Source organism: Fundulus heteroclitus, chromosome 10, assembly GCF_011125445.2.
Source record: "Fundulus heteroclitus isolate FHET01 chromosome 10, MU-UCD_Fhet_4.1, whole genome shotgun sequence".
Lineage (NCBI taxonomy): Eukaryota > Metazoa > Chordata > Actinopteri > Cyprinodontiformes > Fundulidae > Fundulus > Fundulus heteroclitus.
In genome coordinates this window covers 10444901-10465382 of record NC_046370.1, presented here as the reverse complement: position 1 = coordinate 10465382, position 20482 = coordinate 10444901, and the positions used below count along the sequence as shown (strand labels likewise).

The following is a 20482-nucleotide window of genomic DNA, read 5'->3' as shown; positions in this document are numbered from 1 at the left end:
CAAATTGGGATGCAGCAGTGTGTCTTTGAGACTAAACCTGCTGATAATAAGAACATGAGCAACAGCTGTTATCTTTCATGCGGTTTAATCATTAATGCGATGTGTAGACCCTTGGCTAAGTTCAGATCAAACTACAAAGTGCAGAGGTTGTTTTTGCACTTTGCTGCAGGTGTGTGTGTGCACTCATCCACCCCTTTAAGATCCAGTCTGACTGATGGGTGTCAAACTGGACAAAGCTGCTTTTTACCGGATGTTTAGGTGCTGGATGGATGGGATATAAATGGTGCATGTCCTTTTTTTCATAGGCTCTAAAATGCTCATCATTCTGTTTAAAAATGGATATTAAGGTTGTTTTGTTGTCCCTCGTGAGAAATAGATTCATTGTAGTTTATTGAAAAAGACATTAAAAGTAATTGAACAGTGTGAAAGTAACAAGCCAGAATTTAAATAAATTTTTAACACGGCACCTTGTGTTGTGGATTTGATGCCGTGCCGAACTCCTTAATGTTGGATTCACCAAAGATCAGGATTGGCCAATTTCACCTTGATCAGCAGGTCAATCCTGCAAATTCTGAATTATTTTTTCCTTTCCAATAAATGCTTCAACGCTTAAGAACTCTCACAATATACATGTAGTTTAACGCAGGTATTTTTAGTTTGAATAAAGGGGGCAAAAGCTTGGATATTTGCTTTGCTCCAAAAAACCAGCATCAGCCAGAAAATCTTGATCAGTGCCTCTCTTCCAGTTTAATCAAAGGCTGTCGTCAAGAAGTTTTGTCCCTTTTTCTTATAAAATATAATTTTTCCTTATGTCTGGCAGCCTAATCTAAGAAACAAAAACCTCAACTCAAGTAAATTACTGTTTTTTATAAATAAAACATCTTTTTAAGCTTGAACTGACACAACTAGAAAAGTCAACACCTAAAGCTGTAGACGACGTAAAAAGATCTTAGGAAAGTCCTACACTGTTTCTGTAGTGATTTTAATAAATGAAGCAAAACCTAGAGTCAATGTTGAACTACTCCCTAAAAAATATGTCTGTATGCTAGACTTTAATTTAATTATAGCACGCTGATTTAATAAGCAGCTTTACTGCACACAAGATTAGATAAGATCTTCCTTTATTGATCAGCGCTGGGGAAAATGCAGGCTTTACAGCAGCCCTTACTCTTATTACAGATATAAGGGTAAAATAAATTGGGCATAAGTAATGATGCGATAATATTAGCGTAAAGATAATGATGATCATGATGGTGGAGTAATAAAAATGATAGAAAACCATAGGAAGTAACTGCACTACATACACAAATATGTAGAGCTGTCCGTGTTTAATCGTTAACACATTAAATTTTTCAGCCCCGATTCTGTCCTCCATGTCAGAAGAATGTGTTTGCAGATCTGTTTTGGTTCCTGTTGCTGCGCTGGGCTGCGTGTCGGGTGGAGAAATGGATGTCTGGATGCGTGGGAGGGGGGGGGGGGGGGGGGGGTTGGTTCAGCAGCCATGCCTTTTATTTTCTCTCTCCCTTTAATTTGATCAGTGTCCTCCGGTCTGAGCCGGCTCGCCTGATCTCTGGATGAATGGAAAAGAAGAAAGAGGGGAGCGCCTCCGAGAGATGATACATTTATTTTTTATGTTTTCTTTCTCATTCATGTAGCCTTTGGCTTAATTCTGCATTCAAACATTGACTGACTGCAGTAACGCACAAATATATCATTACTTGAAGCCTGCAGGTGGCTTTAGCCGTGTCTTCCTGTATCGTCCTGAAAGCTGAGCACACATAAACGACTCTTAATCCTGATAAAACTCGCCGTCTCCTCTCTGTTGCCCTTGGATTTCTCTCAGAGCTCTTGCACTGGATGTGCTATTTTTGCAACCGCTGTTGAATTACATTCTCACGGGCAATGTGCCAATAAGACGGGGTAGCTTGAAGCACGCAGCCGGGTTTTATGATCTCATTGCAGCGTACATGTTACCGTAGTAACAGTAGTAAACGCCAGACAACAGGAAGCGATGAGGGATGGGTTCAGGATGAAAGCCTCTGATTGGCTCCCTCCAGTCTCCACCCACGCAAACACGAACTCGGCGCCGGGCACCGATGTGCCGAGTGATTTCCGACCTCCTATAAGTGGTGTTGGGTAATCATGAGCAGCGCAGCGTCCTGCTTTCTACCCTCACTGCTTCCTATCTGATCCGTTCCCTCTTTTTCTGCTGCTCTGCTGCATTTATATATGAGACTGTGTCAGGAAAACTCAATTATTTTAGAGCTTCAACACATCAGTTTAACCATCAATCCAGCTGATTTAAAAAATATATGCAAACAGTTTGGTCTCATTAGACACAATAAACCAACAGCTGAAATCAGATATGGTTTGTGACGTCAGCGTATGTCTTTCTAAAGTGCTCCCCTGTTGTTGCGCTTCCCTCAGGTATCCGTTACAGCACTGATGTTTCTGTGGATGAGGTGAAAGCCCTGGCCTCCTTGATGACCTACAAGTGTGCTGTCGTTGGTACGTTTTCAAGTCCGAGCTCCGCAGACTATCATCTAATGTCTCCATGCAGCGCTTATGTTTTTATTACTGCTTTGATCGTCCTAATTATGCTGCCTGGTAATAAAGCTTGCTTCCCCTGCTTTGTTTCTTACCGTTTACACAGTAAGACATGCAAGTATGCACATGCCAATTACACATATGTTTACTATTTTTTTTCTCCCCTAGATGTGCCATTTGGAGGTGCCAAAGCTGGAGTGAAGATCAATCCCAGAAACTACTCTGTAAGACTTCTAATACTTTTCTCACATCTAGAGAAATAAGTGCGTGTTTAAATGGCTTCCACCTCAAGTTTTACAGCCGTTTGTTTGCAGCTGTGCTCTGGCGTGTAGCTCACAGTGGGTAAACTCTTCAATGCCAGTAGTTGAGAAATATGCAAAGGAAAATAAGTGAAGAAGTAAGTAATGCTGGGCAGAAATCAGTTGAAGTCGTCGTATAAAGTTGCCAAAGAGTTAAAACTGGGGAACTCGGGGTTCAAAGCGTAACACAACCATCCTTTACAAAAGTAGTAAAAATCCTCAGTCATGAGATGATGATGATTTAAATGGCGATTGTTTCGTTAAGGCTCTATCTTGGTGAGCTAACAAACCAGCAGCCTATGAAGGAATGTAAAAACGCTGCTATGGGCCCATTGTGCCTGTAATTAACCTGAAATGCAGAGAAATGCTTTTGACAAAAGCTGTAGTTGAAAACGCTGAGATTCTGGTCTCAGTCTGACCTGCTCTATGACTCGGTTGATACCCTAAGTAAAATCTCCAAATATGTGATGTGGCTGTAGTTGAAAGGGTGCAGTGTTATGTTTTCTGGAAATTATGTAAAAGTAATATTTTATTGCAGGATAACGAGCTGGAGAAGATAACCAGGAGGTTCACCATCGAACTGGCCAAAAAGGGATTCATTGGTAAGTTTTTTTTATTTTTGTAAGCTTAGTTTCTTTAAATCTTTATCCCACTGAGGTAGAGGGCTTTGTACGGAGCCGAAGTCTTAGTGAGCAAGAGGCAGAAATCCCCCTTTTTTTGTCTGATATTATCCTGACAGGAAACCAAAGTTTCTGAATAAATTAGAAGATCAAGAGTTTATTTCAGTTAAATGTCATGAAAAACTGAAATTAATTTTCACAGAAAATGTGAGTATTGGAAGATTTTTTTTGTTTAGTATGTTAGCCTTCTGAAATTTATGTCCATGTGCTGTTCAGTATATTCACTCAACACTCGGCCGGGGTTCCGTCTGCATAAATCACTGCGTTAATGTGTCGTGTCGTGGAGGAGAAGTATCTGAAGCCCTGCTGCAGCCATCAGCTCCTCCGCATTATCGGATCTGGTGTCTTTGTCTTTTTACTCCATGGTTTATCTAGTTTAGATCAGGCCTGTTTGCTGGCCTTCAAACACAGCAGTACCATGGTTATTAAAGCACCTATTGGTGCTTTTGAAAGTGTGGACTACCAAAAGAATCCCAAGTCCTACTGGGAAGTAAAACCATCTCCACCTGGAACGAGGATTTTTGTGCACTGGGCTGCGGTCCAGGTCTTTTATTACCTAACCCAGGGGGGTTTTCTTCACAATTATCCCAAGGCTGCAGGAATCCTTGCTGCGTATGCATCTTTTTTGTTTTCTGTTTGTTCAACTTTCCAGTAATACACCTGGATACATACTCTGAGCAGCCAGCAGCTTGGGCAAAGGCCTTCAGTGAATTAACCTGCTTGTCTGGGTTTAAAGTGACCGTCTGATGGACAACTGGCAAGCCAGCAGTCTTCCCCACTGTTGTGTTGGCCATAACGTTACCATTCTGGGTTTTGATTAACTTTAGATCCTAATCACCAAATCGAGCAGAAATAAATGCTTTAAATGCATCGTTCTGTTCGTAATAAATCAATATAAAGTTTAACTTTTTCAATAAAATTACAGAAGTGAATACACTTTTCAATAATAATCAGATTTATTTAGTTAGATTTATTGATTAAAATCTCAAACCTGAGACAGAGCTATAAACAAACGTGAGCAACAGAGCAAAAGGAGAACATCGGTTTCTTTTGGAGGTAAAAGATTTATTTAAATATTTCTCATTTTAACTGGTAAACTTTATGCACACGTCCAGCTGTAAATGTGATGAGCAGCAGATCATTTAAACACATCCTCTACATGTGTTCGGCTCGTTGATTGCCTCATACAGCTCATTGCTTCACCCTTAACTGCACACAGGCAAATATTTGACGTGTTCTCAGTTCAAACACAGCAGAGGGGTTTGCTGTTGTTTATTTGCCTGTATCCAGTGTCAAATATCGTTTTTACTGTATAGTTTCCAGTGTGCAGGCCATTGTTTCTCCACTTCAGCTTCGCTGGTCGTGTTTGCCTGTTTTTCGTAGCCTTCCTGCACCCTTTTACTGAAACTGCACTTCTCCCTCCCTTCCTTCCTCTTTGTTTGCCAGGGCCTGGCATCGACGTCCCGGCGCCAGACATGAGCACCGGAGAGAGGGAAATGTCCTGGATCGCCGACACTTATGCCAACACCATCGCACACACTGTGAGTTCTCTAACATGCACAACCGTTTTCTGTCTGACTTGGATGGAAATGTGGTGCGCAACTCTTTATAAACAGGCCAAATTAAAACCAGGGAATGAGTCACATGTAAACCACGAGCACAGATTTCCTGCCTCTCCCTTCTCAGCTGACCAAAAAGACATTCCTCTTCTTTTCTCTCTTAAAGCAGCTTTTAGAAACTGAGGTCAGCCTCTTTCTGTTGTTCGTTTGTGAAGAAAAAAACAACAACTTCCCTTCAGTGGTTTTCCTTTTCTTTGAAAGTAGTTGCAAATCAGATGGTTCTTAACTCTTGTGGGAATTTCCTTATGGTTATCTCGTACAGCGAAGTGTATAAAGGACATTTCTGAATATGTTAGAAGCTGCGGCACCAGTTCTGGGATCAGAGGTTGAATTCTTGAAGTCACCCATACTTCCTCTTTTTTTAGTTCTTCAATAAAGATTTGCTGCTTTTATTAATCTAAAAATACACACTTAAAAAAGTTTTTTTTTTTTCAACTGATGCATTCATAGCTCAAGATTTAATCTCTGCAACATTACACAAAAAGATGTGTTATTCAATCATTGTTAGTGTCAAAAGAGTTACAACTGCATTATAAAGTCCTTTTTAGCTGCCGGGAAATGGGGAACACATGTAGCAAATTAATATATTTAAACTTGAACCCTCTGAACATGGGTTGTGCACTCCGCCACGCCCATTAAGTCCTTTTTCATTTTTAATGAGATGTAAACAAAGTGTCAACATGTGCTGCCCCTCCACCACATGTTTCTGCACTCTGACCAGCAGACTGCAGATAAATTAAACAATATTATACTGTAACATGAATATATTTGTTTAGCAGCATTAGGAGTAGCTGTTGTCTCTCCATATTGAATTTATGAAGACCCAGACCCGGTGACTGTGATGGACTCTGGTGACACAGACATAAAGTTGTGTCGTCAGCATTACATATAGGAAGCGTTGTAAAGGTCTGTAATCTGAGCAAGAGCACCAAATAACTAATGAATAAACAACGGCTCAAGAATAGAGCCTTAGGGAACCCCACTTTTTCTTTAAGGTTTATAAATGCCAAATAAAAGGAGTCTCTATCTGCCAGGTAGGCTCTAAACCTATCCAGCAAAATACCAGAAAATCCAACTAACCTTTAAAGTTATCAGTCAGCATGTTATTATTATCTGTGTCAAAAGCAGCAGAGATACAGTGATCAAATAATGTTATTCGCTTATATTAAAATGGTAAATGTAGAAAAGAGTCTGACATATAGTTAAACTTATTCTTTACCATTTTGTTCGTTCTTTGTCCATATGATAAGGTTATTCTTTTACTAAAGCTATGTGTGTTCTGTTGGAGGTAAGTCATGTAAAATCAATAGAAAGTTTATTTAAACAGGACATTCGAACACAAGGTAATCCACAATGCTTCACGGGACATAAAAGGAAAGACAAAAAGAAAAGAAAACGACAAAAACCAGGAATATTTGGCTAACATAAGAGCTTAATACGGCATGTCAACTCAATTAAGCAACAATCCACAACAATCACAACATTTTTAAACTTTGAATAATACAGAATTGTTTAGCTCTGCAGTTAGGCGCCCTTTGATCCAGATCCCCCTGGCTGTTTTTTTTTAAAAGTGACAGATTCCTGGGCGGGGTAGCTTGGAGCAGAGGGCTGTGGCTGGTTTTGTATTGATGTTTGGTACGCTTCCTGCTCTCAGAACAGATGGCAGAGCATGAAATGTTGCTGCTGTCACAGTATGCCAAGCATGCGGGCCCCAAGCCAGAGACTGTCGTCACGCTGATCCCGAGATATCTAAGCCCGTTTGTTTCAAAATTCTCACATCCATTTGCTGTAAACAAGAGAAACCATAAAAACTGAACAGTTTCTTCTGATTATTCTCGCTAACTCAGGGTTCATTAATATACGGCACATGTGATCGGCTCCTCCTCGCATGTGTTCACAGGACATCAACGCCCACGCGTGTGTGACGGGGAAACCCGTCAGCCAGGGAGGAATCCACGGCCGCATCTCGGCTACCGGCCGTGGAGTTTTCCACGGCATTGAGAACTTCATCAACGAGGCCTCCTACATGAGCATGCTGGGCCTGACGCCTGGCTTCCAGGACAAGACCTTCATCATCCAGGTACACCGACACACTGCTGTGCAGTTTTTATTCTTGTTTATTGTTTTTTATTGCAAGGGTTTTTTCCTCTTGGACATGTTAACTGGAGTTATTCCCCCCTTTACTACCAGTACAATACCCACAGAAACTTTCATCTGAAATCCTATTGATGAGTTTTAAAACAGGTAAATAAATGATGCTGAATGTTTTACAGTGATTGAAAATGAACTCAATCCCCCTCAACTTTTTTTAGGGATGCACCGATATGAAAATTTAGGCTGATATCGATATCCGATATTAATATTGCTGTTATGTCCGATAACCAATATTTACCGATGTACATACATATCTAAGTTTCTGCGATGATTAAATTTTACACAGTTTTGTACCGAAAACTGAAAACTATTCTAACTGAATCTTTGAATGTGGGAATGTGTCTTCTTACAACACTGTGAAAAACGGGCACATTGCTCACATTGCATCTCTGTTTCATTAAAAAACAACAACAACAACACAATCCTGTCACATGATCCAAAAACAAACAAACAAAAAAAAAACTTATAACAAAACCCCTAAAACACAGGCACAAAGGGCAACTAGATGGAAATAAACATCGGTTCTTAATATCGGCCCAGTTTTACTTATTGGACCGATACCGATACGTCAAAAAATTACTAACATCGGCCGATACTGATGTTAAAGCCGATATATTGTGCATTCCCTAACTTTTTTTTACTTTTTGTTAAAATAAGATTTTATGTGATAAAGCAACTTAAAGTAGTGCATAATTTTGAAATGGAAGGCAAAAAAAGGACAAGATATTAATAATTATCCATAAATAAAAACTGTGTTTAACTAATTGTGCTCTGACCACCCTAAATAAAACGTATTTTATGTAAAACAGGTTTGTTAATTACCGTTGAACAAAACAAATCATAAAGACTAACAAACACAGTGGAGTGACTTTAGGGAGTGAAGTTAAGTGTCCAACAGAAAGCCGTTGTTAAAATAAAACTCATGATTCTTCCTGCTGTTTGCTTCATGCCGTGTAGGGAAAACTGTAAACACGGCAAAGATGATGCTCTGGTCAGAGGAGACAAAAATTCAGGTTTTGTGCTACATGCAAAACTATATGAAAACTAACACTGCATGCCACATTATCCCTGATTAATCTTGATGCTGCATATATAAAATCCGCAAAAATTCAGTCCCTAAATGCTCACATCCACTAGAGAGATGGTATAAAGGAATTTTGCAGCAATTCTTTCAGCTAAAGGTGGATCTTTACAGAAAAACAAACATAAATACCCAGCAACATTCAGGATTTAATCGTGAAAAGGTTTGAAAACCACGTCTCCTTTCACTTCACAGACATGTGCTACTTAGTTTTAAACAAAATCCGTCCAAAAGTACATTGAAGTTTCTGTTTGTAATGTGACCAAATGTGGGAAGGTTTATGGGGAAGGAATGCTTTTTCAGGGCTCTGCAGCCAGGCTGTGTTTTCCTCAGCCCACAGGCAGAAGTGAGCCGAAGTTTCCCTTCTCTGTTCATGGAAAACGATGACTCAGTAGGAAAGAAATGAGGAAACACAAGGAAGAGCCACACTCTTTAACTCAACATCGCATTTTATCTCTGACTGTTTGAAAGTTGAAAAGTCATCAGTGTTAAGATTCATGCAGGAAAGTAATCTAGTTTAGCGTGAAAGGAGATTGTTTCTGCACGGACAAATAGTCAAAGAGCTGTGCCTTCATTTGCCTAATGAGGGCTTCTCGCATGCAACTCACGCACAGACCCACTAAACATTAACACATGGGTAGAAAACCAATCAGCAGTGGCCTCTGCTTCTTTCCCAGAATGCTTTCTATAATTATCGCTTCTCTAGACAACAATGCAACACGATACGCTTCCCTGATGCGTTTTACTTGGTAATATATGTCGGGCAGCTGCCGCTTTTCTGTACCCTGATACGCTTCTGCATCTCTTTCAGATATCTGTTATTTGCTTAGTAAGTTTTTTTTTTTTTTTTAAATGACAAAGCCATTGTTATTTTGAGACAGCACGTTGTTTTCGGTGAAGAATAATGAAGAAGGAAATGTTACTGAGGAAGAGAAGTAGTGGAGACAACAGCTGAGTCCTGATGTGGATTTTCTCAAACCTAATCCTTGTGTCTGTATCTGAGGATTACTTTGCCCTTAGATTAGTTTTCCTAGAGCTTTATCGTGAGAATAGACAGAGTAGATCTGTTGTACTGTATTAAGGGTGCGTTTTACTCATTTGTCGTGCTTCATGTTCTCTGTTTTTAACCGTGCCCTTTTCTTTTTTTTTTTAATGTCCAAAATTCAGTTTATCAAAACATTTAATATTACATTAGACTGGTGGTTCTCAAATGTTTTCTGTTGTGCCCCTTTTGAAGAAGGAAGCATTTTTCATCCCATCAAAATTGGTCAAAACTTAAATTTTTATCGTTTTCTGTTTTAATGCTTTAAAGTGGTCGTTCTGAAGATTACCCAGAATCCCTTTTTAAAAGGTTTCTAACAACTAGAATGTTTAAACATTGCCATTTTAACTATATAATATTACCAACAATATAAATGGCCTTTATGCTGTGGCTTTTGTACTTTTTAAGGAGTTTTTAAATAGTACTAGTGATACTACTGACTGCAGGTACAGACCAAACAGAAGGGGGTGCTGTTGTCACATGTAGAAATATTTAGAAGGCCGTATTTTCTGGACAAAAATAGAGGCTCTGATTTATACTTAATAGGAGCCATTTAGCATCATTTAGACCTGGCTCTTCTAAGAAAACCAAGTTAAATCTCTAGAAAGAACGAGGCCGGCCACCACTTCCTTTATCTCTGGCTCAGGAGTGGGTTATCGCAAGTAACATGTAGAATGTAGCCCGTGTCCTGAATACGTCTGTGTGCTGTTGCTCTTGTAGCTCACACTTTATTCTCTTACTAACTTTCTGTCAAACTATTTATTTGGCACTGCTTCCCAGTCCTATCAGGGTTCCCTGTTTCTTCTGCTCCTTTTATTTTAACCTCATTTTTTCCTTCCAGTCAACTTTTCATTGATGTGCTTGAATGCAGCACATTGTGGACGTCCTGCTTGGTTTGGAGCTTATGCTCCTTGTGGTAGTGGGTCTGCTGGTCAACTCAAGCAAAAATGTGATCAAACAGGGCCAAAATAAAACATTTCTGTGACGAAAAGATTTGATCAGCACATAAAAGAAAATGTCTAAGAAACATCATTTTGTGTTAAGAAAAAAATAATGCTTCAAATTTCTGTCTGTTGTGGTTGCATGTTATGTATAAATTCTACTTTTTGATTATAATTACCAACATAATATACTTTTTAATTATTTTTTGATTAATTGAGAATATGGAATGATATTTATATTTATATATATATATATATATATATATATATATATATATATATATATATATATATATATATATATATATATATATATATATATATATATATAATACAATTTTATAATATTTACAAATATCCAGGTTCTGTGAATACAAGATTTTATTAAAATAAGTTGTATAACTGCATTCAGCAGAAATACAGTGTTTTGACCTCTTCTGGCCACATGGTGGCACCAAAGAATGTTCAGTATTTGCTTTAAAGCAGAGTTAGTTATGCTTCGGTGAAATGAACCTTTATTACTTGAAGCCTGTTTTCATTTGCATGTAATTGAACATTTCAGCATAACTCAGTGGGCATCAGTTATTTAGTTTACAGTTATTTTATTAATCATTCCTCAGGGCTTTGGTAATGTGGGTCTCCACTCCATGAGGTACCTGCACCGGTTCGGTGCCAAGTGTGTGGGCGTTGGTGAGATTGACGGAGCCATCTACAACCCGGATGGCATTGACCCCAAACAACTGGAGGACTACAAACTGGTACCAGCACAGCCGCCTTACCTTACATATCCGTACATTTTATTTTCTTTGTTGGTAAACATTAAGAGAAATTGGTTCCTCCATCTTTGCCCCTTTCTGCAGCAACATGGCACCATCGTGGGCTTCCCAGGAGCCAAGCCCTACGAAGGGAGCATTTTGGAGGCTGACTGCCACATCCTGATTCCTGCTGCTGGGGAAAAGCAGCTCACACGCAACAACGCCCGCAGGATCAAGGCTAAGGTAAACGCTTACCTCCGCTAACTAAAGATGCTGATAATTGAACTTTTTGTGTTTACGTTGGAGCTTAACTTGTGTTTCTGTCAGATCATTGCTGAGGGTGCCAATGGACCCACCACCCCAGAGGCAGACAAGATCTTCCTGGAGAACAGCGTCATGGTTATTCCTGTGAGCACACTTCTGATCCATGATGTTTTTTATTTTATTTTAGTCAGTCAAATTTAAAAAGTGCACGTTGCATTGACAGGTTTCAGACAATTGTCTCAGTCTGCTATTAAAATAAAAATATATAGTTAAAAGTTTAGTTTTTCTTTGAGCTGCTAAGCCCCAGTAACCATTTCAACCAGACTGGTGACTTCCTAGTAACATTTTTAAAATGATCAGTATTTAGGTGTATTTATTATAAAAAATGACTTCTTTAAGAACTTATTTGGGTCAGAATCTGTATAAATACACCCACCTTCACCCCTTGAAGTTGTCCACTTTCTTCAGACAGTAGCGCTGCAATAACACACTCAGCCCTTCCCCTCACCTGAACATTCAGGGCTGATGATAAAACAGCGAGTTTTGCTGCTGCAAAATGTTTGACTATTTTTAGCTGACGAAGCTAAAGTGTAATTCACAGGTACTTTGCCAGAGAGTCAGACAGATGGAAAAAGCTAAAGGATGCAAAAAAAACAAAACCCAGATGCTACATGTTGCTGCACTAATGCTATAAGACCCACTCTGATCTTTGAGAACCACTTAAAAAAGGTCAGTAACATTGTGGATATGAACTCAACTGTTTAAATATTAGCTACACACAGGAAGCACTGTTGCGGTGTGGAGCCGGTCCTGAGCTTGGCTCTGTTCCCCAACCCTAACACTGTGTGGACATCTCTGTTTGACACTAGAAAGTGAAGCGAATGAGTGACCAGCGACTCCTATGATCAGTCAGGAAAGAATTAGTGGCTAATGTGGCTTGGACCTAGACTGAAGCTGAGAATTAGAGCTGAAATTAGTCAGATTCTGTACCAACGGTCCCTGCTGACTGCAGCTGATCAGAAAAAAATAAACCATAAATTACCTCAAACACAAACTGAACAGAGCAGCTACTGAAGATGTTTATGTTTACCTGATATTTGTTTATAATTAGAAACAAAATGTCTTTTAGAATAAAATTATCCTTTTTTGTCCACAAATTTGAAATTATCTGTATCAGCAGCAATTTTACAGCTAAACTAAAACACATGTATACTTAACAAAAAAAATAAATCTCCTCTAATGATTTAAATAACAGGAAGATAACACTTTCTTATCAGATACATTTTCTAAATTATGAGCTTAATTGCCTTTTACCAACTGGGTTTGTCCTAATAAAGCAATAATAATGATATGTCACCCTCTTTAAAAGGAAAGTTTCCCTCAAATATTTCCACGGTTTCGAAAATGGTGTCGAACATCAAGCATTTTTCTCAGTATTGTTATCGTTTGTAGGGTTTAAAATTTTAGTATTGTGACGACCCTCATTCCTATGCTGCTCACCTTTACATGTTCAACTATTCAAATGATGTAGGACTAATTTCCACAAGTCATGAACCATTGTCCAGATCTGATAAAAGGTTTATAGCTATATTATATACTAAAAAACCCACAAAAAAACATTTGGTCATGATAAAAAATGTTATCCTCATAATGTTTTGATGGTCCTTTTTGTAGATAAATACAGCCCCAGCGCCAGGCGCGATTAGCAGATATAAATAGACGTGGTGCCATCTAGCGACTATATCACAGAACTATCATAATGCCGGTTTGCTTAATTAATAAATCAATATTAAATAATGCCGGATCAAGCCTGACCTTCTGCAATGCCTCGCAGTAAAGTGGCAGCTCGGCGTGATCAAAGACTAAACCATTATTAATTAAATAAAATGATCTACAGCAACTTTCAGAGCCTCATATCAGAACATTTACTCACGTCAGTCAACTCTGTGGTCACATCTGAGCCATCGGCAGTTTTAGTGTCCGCTTCAGTGAACACCAATGATCATACAATATTCCCAGAGACATTTCAGTCTTTTCCCTATTTAAAGGATTTTTTGTGTTTTTTTTTTTTTTTTTTTTACTGGACATTGGTGAAATTCATCGTTTCGCTGGGAGGTGCTAATGGCCATTAGTCGGTAACTTGTTTTAACCACTGCTGTGCATGCGCAGTATGTACTTCTGTTAAAATCGTAAATAATTACGAAAGGCTATATTTACTAACAAACTGAGCAAAAACCAATCATAAGGCGTCAAAATACCAATTAATACGCCACCAGGATGTGATAATCTTTTATATAAGCTTTGTATGCAACCAGAGTGAGCTATGCATGTATAGATAAATAAAAAAAGTCAAATAACTTTGGCTATGCACTTTGAACTGTGCATTAAAGGCTCAAATCCTCCAAGAGGAAACTGAAAGTTCACAGAAGGATTTTTGTTCTGACTGAAAATACTCAATGTTCTGCGCTTTATGGAGACTTGTTGAAATCTGTTTCTGTCCAGTTTTCAGTCTGAGGAGAATACTAACCTTTTTTAATGTTAAGTGTTTCTTTCAAAAAAGATACAAGATATTTAAAAATGCATGTCCTGTGCTCTAACGTTTGATTTATTTTGGTATAATTGTCAAAGAAAATCAGCAGGCAGGATTTTGATTAAATAGTATCTTTTTATTTGTTAACTATTTACTAGAAAGACAAGCAAAGGAAAATAGGCATTTGTGTTTTTATTTACGTATACATATAAACAGAGAGACAAAAGCAGATGAGGGGATTACAAACTTTAACTGTGAGATGTGAGTACATGTTCACTGGGAGCAAGTTTTAACAAAATTACTTTTTGCTCCACGAAAATGAAGAGTTTAAATGTTCCTGTTCACAGTTTACATATGAAAATAAAGGCAATTATTTCATAGAAAAACCTTTTGTTGAACAGTAATCAAATAAAATCCTAAAATACATCTTTAGTTGCAGAAGACAATTTTTTTTCAAGACAATGAACAAAACCCGAGGTTACATGATGTTTTCCTTCTTCTTGCAGGACATGTACCTGAATGCTGGTGGTGTGACCGTATCGTATTTCGAGTGGCTGAAGAATCTCAATCATGTCAGTTATGGCAGACTGACCTTCAAGTACGAGAGAGACTCCAACTACCACCTTCTCAGTGAGTACAAAACCCTCCCCAATCCCCCCATAACTCCCAGAACATGGTTGTGACACAAAAAAGGTTGTGAGAAAAATCAATAAAGTAATACACCAGATATCATAAGAAGAAGAAAGGTGCGTTCACATTGGCGTTGCAGTGTTGTCACTTTTTGCCGGCTGTTCGCATGGTAGGTGACAGCAATTTCACAGCAGGTGACAAGCCAGAATTAAAACCGCACAATGGAGCTTTCCTTCACCCCACGTCACAGCCACATCCAGTTCCTGATTGGTTGCCGTGGCACGACACAAAAGTTCAGCTTTATCAACTCCAAAATCTGTGGCTGTGTCAACAATTGTGTCGCTAGAATTGCCTCTGTGGCTTCGCCTAGAGCCGCTTTGTGACGCATCGCACCTGTGTGGCACCTGTATACCATGTAAATCTGTCGCTTGGCTCAGATTATTCACGCTCAATGTGAACGCACCTTAATAGCCCGAAATTCCCTGATATTTTATTTAAGTGTTTTTTTATCTCTACAATTATCTTAAGGGGGGTTGTTTTTGTCGTCACTGGCTTTCAACTTGTTGTCTAATTTGTGTTATTTGTTCGATTCCGGATGTTTCCAACACGATCCAAAAGCGCTCCAAACCTGTTTGAAAATCCTTGTCTTTCTTCATCCTTCCCATATATCACACACTTCCCGGTCGTAGGAAATAACTGAATGGTGCCTGCATCGTTTGTTTTCCATATATGCTCCTTGTCAGTTATTTTAGGGTTTCTTCCAAATTCCTCTGTTAAACTCTCTATCCAGATTTCTGGATCTTCAGCGTGAAACATGAGAACGTTTTCACATGTATAAAGAGTTTCTGGGTTCTCTTTCATTTGTTGGGCCCGTTCTCTTTGTTTTTGTGCTTCTAAAGCACCATCAGTGTATTCAAATTCCTGCGGCATCTACATTAAAGGGCAAAAACAAGAAAGACATATTAGAAATGTACTTATTACATGATTAAATGGAGCTAAGGTCAGATGTTTTTTGTAACATAAGGTGAGATGCAGTTGGACATAAGGTTCATATGAAAATGGCCTAAGAAGCTTCACACAGTAGGGAATTGAATCAGCTTTTTTTTGTTTACTTAATCTGGCTTTTGGACACAGATCACAGTAAAAGTTAGCTGTACTTACGTTGGTGGCCATGTTTTGCAGCAGTTTACGTGTCAAACAGAGTGACTTGAGTCAAAGACGTACAGGCAGAGTCCAGCTGTTTCCTGGAAGCACAGAGAGAAACCTCAGAATTGGACTCAAAACCTTTTCACGGATACAGTACATCTGAATTTAACCCTTACCGGGCTGCCAACACTGTTTTTGTTTTAAAGAACACAAAGGTTGTTAAATATTGCCTAAATATTAATTGGTTCGGTGTTATGTGCCTTCCTAAAACAAATATTTTAAAAATAAATTTCTGAAAATAGGCAAAAAGGACCGGAATTGACAAATGACGTTTGTTAAAACATATAATCGTCTTAAATCTTTACTTTGTTTCTCACAAATCCATTACTATTGTAACAGAAAACAAAATAATAATAGTGTAAACATAAACTCAGATATTCTTACCCAGTTGAATGGTTCAGGTGTGGTTCTGCCAGCAGCATCCAAGAGATGTTGGTGTGTCTCCAGCCTTTTCCTCATTATTTATACCTTCTCTGTATTTGATACGCAGCCAATCATGATCAGGTACAGTCATCTTTCACTGTGTATGATAGGATAGGATAGAAATGTACTTTTGTGGAACAAGTTTAACTTGATCCTCTGGATATGAAATGCAAACGTGTAGGTGGTGTTTAGTTCTTTGTTATTTTCTCTCTGCTGGCTTTGTCATAAAAAATGTGACCCAGGGTTGGTTGACCAGATTTTCCACATTGTTTCTATCCGATCTTTCTGTTCCACGTCTTTGATCTAAGAAATAAAACATAACATAAAAAAAAGATAAAAATAAAACATTAGTTATCTTTCAATACTCAGCACTGTGAGCAGACATTTCTATCGCCCTGCTGTGTAACACGCACTCATCTACTGCAGGTCCAGTTTCTGTCTCCTGTAGTTTCTACTCTTTTCAAAGATAAATGCTGCATCTTTCATAATTTTTACATTTCAGGTAATTTCTGCCAATAAGTCTTATGTGTCATGCCTGCCGCACCACAGAGGGATTTAAAACTAAACTGAATGTTTTTTATTCCCCCCCACAGTGTCTGTGCAGGAGAGTTTAGAGAGGAAGTTTGGAAAGCAGGGAGGACCCATCCCCATCGTCCCTACTGCTGATTTCCAGGCCAGAATTGCTGTGAGTAACATCTGTTCTCCAAAAGTAAAGCAGCTTAAAAACAGGAACTGCTCCCTTGTTACAAAGCAGATATTTTTTACTGGATCTGTATCAGAAAGTCCATATAAAAAGCGTCTGTCTGTCACTAAACTCAGTCAGTTGCTCTAAAAGTTTCATATTTCCTTTACAGATTTGAGTCTTGATTAAAAGTTTCATGAATTGTTATACCCAGGACTCAGAATGACAACATGGAATAACTTATTAGACGAGAAGTGTAACATTTCAACAACAGGTGTAATTGTTACTGTTTCCATTGTGTGTTTGATAATTCCTGTTTGCAGGGCGCCTCAGAGAAGGACATCGTTCACTCTGGGCTGGCCTACACGATGGAGCGATCTGCCCGGGTGAGTTTGGCTCCAGTTAGGAAGGCCGATCTGACCAGTTAATATCCCGCTTCAAAAAACAAATTCAAACTTGTTACAGTTCTTTAATTTCTGCAGTTCATGAATCTACAGAAAATCGTTTAAACGAGACTTTTGAAAACGTAATTGAAGGCAATATTAATAATGTGCTGCTTCTTACTTTGTTTCAGCTTATTGAATTCTACATTTGCTGATGATCATTTACTTTTAATAACTTTTAACAACAAAAAGGTTTCAGCTTTCCATTTATGATGTACAGTAAAGGCAGTTTAAATTAAAGCTGGAGTAGTGTAGGAATAAAGAAACTTCAGGATATGATGTGAAGATTAATTTCTGTTTATCCTCCCTTTCCTCCTTGTAGTGTATTGTTTAAAGCCTCAGCAATGTAGCTTTACCTGCTATAATGCATGTGAACTTGGGTGTTTTCCATTTTTAAATGAGATCTAAAAGAAATCAGGACTCCTTAACATGAAGAATGTGCAGGAACCATGAAAATCAGCCTGTTTTCTAATTACTTGTGTCCCTGAGTCCAAGTTCCAGTAAACTTTACCTTGTCTACTTTTTCCATACAGGAGAGCAGCTTTATTATATTTGTTTGTTTCTAAATATGTGCTGCTTTTCTTGCTGCTTATTGGTTTTGCGCCATTTAAAATGATACAAATATCATCATATTGTAGTGGTGAAATACATATTTTTTCTTTTTTATGTAAGGAAAATCCCATGGGTTTAAGACAAATTAACAATTCCCTCTAACACCTGCCTTCGTCTGACTTTGCAGCAAATCATGCGCACAGCCAGCAAGTACAACCTGGGTCTGGACCTGCGGACGGCCGCCTACGTCAACGCCATCGAGAAGGTCTTCAAGGTCTACAACGAAGCTGGGCTCACCTTCACATAAACGGCTCCTCCTGAACGTGCACTGTTCTCCTCTTCCTCCGCTCTTCCTGCCATTCCCTCTCTCCAGCTTCCCTCTACCTCCTCAAACAGCCTTCTGAACATATCACCGTTTACCACACATGCATCCACAGCCGCGCGTTTTCCCCTGCGATATTTGTGCAGCCGTAGAGAAGCCGCCCTGTTCTTGTTCCCGCCTGAATTTAACCTGAGTTGGAGCGGAGATCTGTGTTTGTAAAGAAGCGAAGGACTCTGTCGCTCCTTCCGCAGTCAGATTAACGTTAATGTTTTCTTTTGGCAGCCATATTTTCTTTTGGCAGCCATATTCACGGCGTACATGTCGTAGTTGCTGGATGCACGTGTGACCTGCGTGTTGCAGCCGTTTCTGTTGACAGCACTGCTGATGCCTTATTTCAGAAAGACGTCAGACCTTAAAAGGGAACTGACCACTCTAGACTAATGTTGATTAAAAGGGATTTAGGTTTAACTCCATTAGCAAGATTAGTCATTTTAATCTTTCTGATGAAAAGATTAGGGATAAGGTTTCTAAATTTTAGGAAATTTTTATTTCATAAGTGTTTTTACTGTCCTCTTCTTGATTCTTATGCTTTCTCTGTTGCTTTAGCTTAAGTGCAGCTTCCCTCGACTCCTCCGCCGGCCGCTAAGGAGGAGCGGAGGTGGGCGAGCAGTCACTGTGACCGCCCTGTTAGAGTTCTCCTCAGTTTAACCGTCCTGTTCTGCTGCAACGAAAAGAATTTTGGAGGAAATTACTTTTTATTTTTATTGCATTCAGTTTTTTTTTTGGAAAACAAATAAAATGTTCATAAAAAGTCGAGTGTTTTTCTTTGTTCTCCTCCTAGAACAGCTTTTATCAGCTCATGCATGACATATATACATAAGAAGGTTCTGGGACATTTCCAGTAGGTTTTCTCTAGATACTGTAGATTTTATGCAAAATTAACTTTTTGCAAATTTTTGCACTCTCAACTGCTCCTAGTAATAGTAAAAAAAAAAAAACATCCACCTGTTTTGCTGTCTGGAAAACAAACAGTTTCAAAAACCTCCCGATTACTATGTCACAGTTGGTGCTAGCCCCGCCCCTCACTTAGCAACTCAAGCGGAGCTTCGCCCACTTCAGCCTGTTTTACCGCTGTATATGCTGTACAACAGCTGTTCGGCATGAACTTGATTTTTATTTAGCACAAACAAACGCTAAAGGTGCATTCACATGGAGCGCAAATTTGTCAGGCCGACAAACAGATTTACATGAAATTCCTACACAGATGCCACATGGGAGTGATGTGTCGCAAAGCTCTAAGCAAGTCCACAGAGGCAATTCTGGCGACGCAAAACGCGTGATTCTGGCGTTTAAAGCGAAGTCAGAGTGACACGAGACCTATGATGGAGGCAAAGTGAGGCAAATCTGAGCTTGTCGCCTCAACCAATCAGGAACTGGATGTAGCTGTGACGTGGTGCGAAGGACTGCCTGAGGGTTGTACCCATTTGTATCTGTTTGCAGCTTTTTACGTATAAACTATAAACATTGAGTTGGGGGTGAGGCCAGCTACAGCTTATTTGCATAAAAGTGAAAAAACGACTCATTGTGAAAGAAGTTAAAAAATAGGCAGAACTGAGGAGGGGAACTCATGTTCTGAGAATGAATTTGTGCAAAAAATTTCATGAACATGCTTTCTACAGTGCCCACAGACCTATCCCTATGTAGAGGGTTGGAATTTTGTAGATGTAAAAACGGGCACCCCATACAATTTAATTTTACTTGCTTTACATAAAATACACAAATATTTATACAGTACCATCTTAACTGAAAAATGAGTGGCCGCTATATCTATGCTTGCCACCAGAGGGCGCACAATACGCAACTGATAGAGTTGACGTTTTTTGTGCGAGACTTCCGGTTTGTTACTTCCTGTCACTGGCTAGCTAGCTGAAAAGCGGCTAATGCAACACGACTTTGTATCTAATTACTTTTAATTGTAACTTTGAGGAAGACCGGGATAGTTTGTACAGTTAGAGATTGTCATATTAACTGGTGTAAAACAAAGGTTTACGTGGAGCAGGAGTGTTTTAATCACTGACCGTGTACAAGAGCTGTGGATGCGAGGCGCCTTACGACCTTTACACCAAGCAGAAGAATGAAAAATCCCTTCTCCTGTGGTTAAAATCTTTAAATTTGTAGAAGTGAGCGTAGGCTATGTTTGTAATTTTCATTTTGTGGACAAAAAGACCTTCAGAAGACCACACAATACCAGAAAAATGGCTGGGCTACGATGTTCCAATAAAAACTCCAAGGAGTCTGTGTCAAAAGGAGAG

At 39.0% G+C, this 20482-nt stretch overlaps 1 protein-coding gene and 1 long non-coding RNA gene across 2 annotated transcripts; one reads left to right on the top strand and one right to left on the bottom strand.

Annotated features, from left to right (window-relative positions):
• Positions 1-2427: 2427 nt before the first annotated feature.
• Positions 2428-18984, top strand: glud1b (glutamate dehydrogenase 1b; the record flags this gene model as incomplete). The annotated part of the gene is given in 12 exon segments (XM_036141984.1): positions 2428-2508; positions 2716-2771; positions 3385-3448; positions 4973-5067; positions 7046-7225; positions 10984-11121; positions 11224-11361; positions 11446-11526; positions 14419-14542; positions 16765-16856; positions 17177-17239; positions 18036-18984. Coding segments are annotated over 12 exon segments (1232 nt in total), but the record flags the coding sequence as incomplete, so codon positions are not given.
• LOC118564353 lies at positions 15044-15785 on the bottom strand. The gene is made up of 2 exons (XR_004931791.1): positions 15704-15785; positions 15044-15472 (listed from the first exon to the last, which is right to left on the bottom strand). It is a non-coding gene; the product is annotated as an uncharacterized LOC118564353 (long non-coding RNA).
• Positions 18985-20482: the final 1498 nt, after the last annotated feature.